Source organism: Sander lucioperca, chromosome 13 (assembly GCF_008315115.2).
Source record: "Sander lucioperca isolate FBNREF2018 chromosome 13, SLUC_FBN_1.2, whole genome shotgun sequence".
In the NCBI taxonomy this organism is placed as follows: domain Eukaryota; kingdom Metazoa; phylum Chordata; class Actinopteri; order Perciformes; family Percidae; genus Sander; species Sander lucioperca.
In genome coordinates this window covers 351,705-357,704 of record NC_050185.1, presented here as the reverse complement: position 1 = coordinate 357,704, position 6,000 = coordinate 351,705, and the positions used below count along the sequence as shown (strand labels likewise).

At 41.6% G+C, this 6,000-nt stretch overlaps 1 protein-coding gene across 9 annotated transcripts in view; it reads left to right on the top strand.

The window, feature by feature from the left end:
* Window positions 1–467: 467 nt before the first annotated feature.
* Window positions 468–6,000, top strand: part of alcama (activated leukocyte cell adhesion molecule a) — a 70,196-nt gene continuing 64,663 nt past the window's right edge. For 6 of the 9 annotated variants that reach the window (XR_004894958.1, XR_004894957.1, XR_004107011.2 and 3 more), the window contains exon 1: window positions 528–803. Coding sequence is in view for 5 of the 9 variants with exons in the window: in XM_031311104.2 (XP_031166964.1) it covers window positions 746–803 (58 nt within the window). In the remaining 4 variants the exon portion in view is untranslated. Of the gene's footprint in view, window positions 804–6,000 lie in introns of all 9 variants that reach the window. The other 3 variants (XM_031311105.2, XM_031311102.2, XM_031311107.2) reach the window with 2 other exon arrangements.

The following is a 6,000-nucleotide window of genomic DNA, read 5'->3' as shown; positions in this document are numbered from 1 at the left end:
TGGAGCACGGGAAACTGAAAAAAAAGCAATCTGTTTGGGAATGGGAATCTATTCGTTCTCTTAATACATCCATGTGAATAACACGTTGATTTGCAGTGTCTTAATCTACCCCATAGTCTGCATAATGCATCACCTCAACCAATAGCCTAATATTTTGTCATTCATCAGCTAAGCCTCCTCCTCGTTCCCAGAATGATACCGAGATTCTGCTGTGTGATTTGTCTTGGTGATTTCTGATTTGTGATAATACTGTGTAATAGTCCTGCAAAAGTTGCTGTAGTCTACTTTACATTCTTTTTATTGTTTCGTGAATGCCTCAAAGCTCTACACTTCCGCAACATCATATCAGGCTACGCTGAACAAAAAACAGACTTAACGGTAGTATTTGAGGTTTTGTTTGCTGACCTTCACGTGTTGTGGGAGTGTCCATATTTCCGACAGCATTTCAAAGCGACATAAGAGCAAAAGTCCCGTGGAGCTTCCGCCTCCTCCTCCTCCGCCTCCTCCTCCTCCGCCTCCTCCTCCTCCGCCTCCTCCTCCTCCTCCTGTCCTCGCAGTCAGCTCGCTGTTTTTCACCTGCGCTCCCTCACCGAAACTGCTTGGTATGTTTCGGACTTTCCACGGCTCATCCAAACAAGAGTGACATATCTGCGGGCCATATTTGTACAGCTGAGACCGACTTCAACTCCTCATTTCTTAAAGCTCACCAGAGGTATCCACAGACCCGTACAGTTTCTGTTTAAGGATGGACTCCGCTGCTTTCCTATTGCTGGCTTTCGTGAACGCCGTGACGCTTCTCCAAGGTAAGCCAAGTTATTTTATGTAGTAGGAATACCTTTCAGAACAGTTTGGACACGATATACTGTGTGTGGTTTTACACAGGTAACTTAGCTAGTCTATTGCCTTTAGCTACTGTAGCCACGTTATGTGTAGTAACTTGGCGGTTATAGCCTGAATGTTAGCTTAATACCTGCAGGGTGAAGCAACCTACACCTGAAGTTACGGCTCTTGTTTTATGACTGTGTAGTAGGCTAGTTACTGATGTGTCGTCATATTTACTTCTTTTTACGCTTGTTTGGCTGCAGTGACAGAATAACTAGTAACGTTACGTGGTGGAAAATCCATCATTGGTTTCGAGGGCTTTACCATAAAAAGAAATTTAGCCATTTTCTGTTAAAAAACTAAAAGGAAAGTGTTGCGAATAGAAAGGCGCGTAGATAAACTAAAAGTCTGTATCGTCATAGTATCTCTCGGCCTATGGATTCATTAAGAGCTCTGCCAGCTTTAAATGTTGGGTAAAAAAAATCCTGTAAATAACAGGTGGGCAAACTGAATACAGGTGGTTTTACGATCCGTGATCCTCCTAGCCTCTTATTAAAGCCGACCCTGGCCAAACAAACACCCCCCCCCGGCCCGCATGGAGCAGACATTTGATGCCATGGAGCTGGGTTTGAACCCTGGGCTTTGTTTCTAATTAAGGATGTGGTTGTTTGAATTCCAAGCCTCTGTTTGTGTGTGTTACGTGTGGCTGCGTGTGTGTTTATTATTGGGTGTGTTTGAATGGGCCTGAAGAGGCCAGAGATAACACACTTCCACATCAAATTACTTTGTCATTCAAATCAAGTGATCTTATGTGTTTTCCCTCTCAAGGTCTAAATGCTGTGGACTTGTATTTGAACTGATTGTATTTGACTATTGTGTGGGATAATGTAACATCTAATAAGAGTAGACCATAAAAAGCAACTGAACATTCTCATTAAATCATACTGAGGGGTGCAACCTGGAGCATTTTTTAAAAAAAGCCCCATGGGGCTAGCAAAGCCCTATTTTGGGAATCAGTGGTTTAGCCCTGTATAATCTCTGATGCTGATAGGGAATGTTTTTTCTTGGTGAGAAAAACAGGGGCTGGGCTCTGAAAGAGTTCAAACACTGTCACCAGCGCTGGCACCACTGACTCACATTGTCTTGTGTCACTAGACAGGATAAGTCAGAATAGATATCCTCCCAGCTCTTATCTCTGAGTTGTGTCTGTGTCACTGGCCATCTCTCATCGTTCACAGAGCTGCTCCTTGTCAGGGTGACTGGAGGGCGGGTGGCTGAGTGGGTGTGTGTGGAGGGAGGGGGTAATTGGTTCTTGGTGTACTCAATACAGCCAGGGTCACCATCTCCATCACTTGATGATTCTGGCCTGTCTCTGGATCAGTGACTTCACAGGAGGAGGGAACACTTTTTGGGGGGTGGGGTTCACATTTCATTCAGGATAAAATCCGTATTTATCCTCCACTTGATGACAGATATAAGCACACTAGATAGCAGCTGAAGTCAGTTTCCAGCTTGATCTGTAGCATTCTTCACATCAAAGAGGGAATGCTTTCAAAGGGACTTTCAGACTCAGAAGTTTGAAGCCATGGGAGGCTTTTCAGGGTGACTTTAGAGTGGTAAGCTGCCAGCACAGATGGGTAGCACAGGGGGTACTGCAAAGTGTGTGTTGTTGGAAAGAAATGTAGAGGTGAATGGTAAACACTGTTTAGAAAAGTCATCATTAGTGACAAAGAATTGCTTTTTAAGAGAACAGGTTTTTCACATTAGGAGTGTAAGTGAATTACGAGCACTTTCACATGATTCAGTAAGATCCCCTGTTGTGTTAGCAAGCATTTTAGGTTGACGTGGCATTTTATCTCTGCAGTCATTTGTAATAGTACTATAGGTAATAAAAGAGCCATGGGGCTCCAGAAATTGGAACCTCAAGCAACAAAATGCACCCTTACCTTCATATGACATGCATAGGCATACATACAAGCACACATTCCTGGTTAGATTACTGCCGTATGTCTACCTCGTGATTGTTGCAACAGAAGTTAAAATGATTGTCACATGATAACTTTCTAGAGTTGTGATATTGTGTCTCATAGTAATATCAACCACTGTGCAGTCTTCTGCGTCTTATAGCCTTCAAACTCATGGATCTTTTACTCAAACTGGACTTCCTGGATCATATTTTATGTCTCATTGGTAGGCTACCTGAAGCAACACCAACACAGCCCCTCACTTTGTTTTGGTCTGAGCGCCCACGAAGCAATTAGTACTCCATAATAGAGACCTGAAGTCCTGTCCCCTTTATAAAATGGCCTTTCTTCCACTGACCTCAGATAGTGTAGGTCTGCTGTACTTCTCTTTCATTTTCCTGCCTTAAAAGCTGGAAAATAATAGTGTGGTTTCATTTCCATTATTTTGGCTAAAACTGCAAGGTCCTAAGATTTGACTGTCCAGTAGAGCATTAGAGATACTGTTTAACTAGAATAAAGATCATTGACAGGAACTTTCAATGACAAAGCAGAGAGAAGTATGAGGTAGTAAGCAGAAACCCACCCTGAGGTGAGGCAGGACTTTGGCTCCCTGTTGCAGGACAGATTGGTTTTAGAGTTGTCACTCTTCCCTCTGTATCACAGACTAAAACTCAATTATTGCAACAAAGGGAGTCTCATAAAAGATAAGTTTGAATGAAATATAACTTGTAAGTTTAAAAATTTTTCCCGTTTCCGGCCAGTAAAGAGAATCTAAATGATAATTGCTGTAAAAAAAAAAAAAGTCCTGCTACCTGCCAGATATTTAGTAACTACCAGTTATTAACACACTTTACAAATCTACCAAATGTTGCCAGATAAACAATGAATTATCCCAATGTCTTTCCATCTTATTGCACTAGCATTATTTAAATTTACCATTTTTCACAGCACTTTTCTCAGAGGACTCAGTCTAGAGCTGGGAAATATGGAGAAAATCAAATATCACGATATTTTGACCAAATACCTCGATGTCGATATTGCCGCAATATTGTAGGGTTGACTTTTGGTGCTTTCACAAGAAATGTACACAATTAGACTTCAGATGATTAATCATCAGTAATGTGGACATAATGACTAAGTGGGTAAAGGCCAATAATAGAACAGCTGTCAGCCTGGTAAATTTAGAAAATGACATCACTTTACAACAGCCTTTAAAACCAGGAAAAGACAACACTTATGTCATATCACGATATTACGATATTCCAAATTTAAGACAACATCTAGTATCATACTGTATATCGATGTCGATATAATATCTATATATATTGCCCAGCCCTAACTCAGCCCCCATTACAGTACCTGTTCCTTTGCTGTAAGGCTTTGATCCTTTTTGAGCATGGATAGGCTGTGATTATACACAAGTGCTTTGAAATGGACCAAAGTACCAAATGCTTAGGTTGTGAATAATAGGCATATAGGTGAAGCTCCCCTAAACCAAACTGCCCTCCTTAAAAAAAAGGGGTAGATAAGATAATGGGTGTGGTATGCCGTTGCACTTTTAGTTGCTTTAGCTTGGGGGACGGGATGGTTTGAAATGCTATCTCCAACTGCCCTGACCTGTAAAACAGCTTGCCTTTTTCTGGAGAGAAAAAAATACCTTTGTGGGAGTGGGTGGTGGTGAGGGAGGGGGAGGGGTGCGGGTGGATATGTGGGGGGAGGGGGGGGAGTGCAGCTACCTTCAACTGCCTTCATCCAACAATCCCAATAGGTGATTTCTGAAAGGTCACAATGTGTTTGAAGAGCCGGCTAAATCTTTCTGTCAGATGGCTTTAGTTTGATCTGTTATTCAGAAAGCCCTGTTCAGCCACGTCACATAAACATCCTATAACTTGCTATTGTCATGTGAAAGGGGTTAAAGGTTTTCAAGGTTTCTCTATGGATTAAGACAAGTCCATCTCCCATGAGCTGCTGGTGAAATTATTTCAATTTGAATGACTAGCTAAACAGAAGGCTGTTTTAATTCAATTCTTTATAAATCATTTACAAAAAAGCTGAAGCAGCTTGGGATGTCATGAAGATAATATCACCAATCAGAAGAAATGTTGGTGGTAAAATGTAGTCATGGTATGAAGTCTACAGTAGGATAATGCATCAGTGATTCAGCGCTACAGTCTTCTCACCAGAGGGCCTGATTTTCTCACTCGAGCTGGAATAATGTTTTAGTCAGCAGACTCGACAGGAAAAATGTGGATCTATTTAATTAACTGAGTTGTTTTTCCCTCATTCACATGTGAATGCAAACATACTGTTGAATAAATAAACATCTGGAAAACACACATGGAGGCTGAAATGCAATCAGCAAGCAAGATGATTTTGCACACAGCTTCATTATAAACACGAACTTTAACTTCTTGGAAATGATTTTCCTTTCCTTTTTTTGCTTTAGAAATAATTTTGAGTCGGTTTTTATACAGAATTATCACAAGTTGCATTTTACTTAAATCAATACATGGAAACTTTGCATCAGCAAGAGGATCTAGTGTAGGAGATCAGGTATCAGGTGAAGCTCACAGAGCCATCATGTTTGCCTGGCCAGGCGTGAGGCTTTATGACAAAGCACCATGAGGTAACCTCTCACCACAGTTTAATTAACTCACAACACATAGTTAATGTTGATGGCACACTGTCTTTAGTGGCAGCTATTTATGTTTAGGTGAAAGTACTGCACGGCGCAAAGGGAGACTAATGACAGAAGAGAAAACAGAATCAGGTCATCTTGACAATATATTTGCTCAGTGGGGATTCATCTTTTCAGTCTGTTTTGTCAAGGTAAGAAGTGTGTCTAATGCTGGGGCCTCACATCAGGCTAGCTTGTGTGTCGGGCAGTACAGTGGGCTTCCCCCGATGCAGTTTTCAACAACTCCCCCAACAAAAAAATGCACCTTGCTCACCGAAATGTCCAGAATCAACCAGCAACAGTAGCTGAAACTAAATGAGATCATAGGTAAACCCACACACACACACACACACACACACACACACACACACACACACGCAACCTCCCACATGAGGCAGTATGACTCATGTTGCCCTGGTGAGTGTCAGGTTGTTTCCATTCTGTAATGATCTCATAGTGACAGTCATTTTTCAAGTCCATGGGACTGCATCAAAACAAGAAGTGAAACGCTTTGTTGATTGAAATTCAATGAAGTTT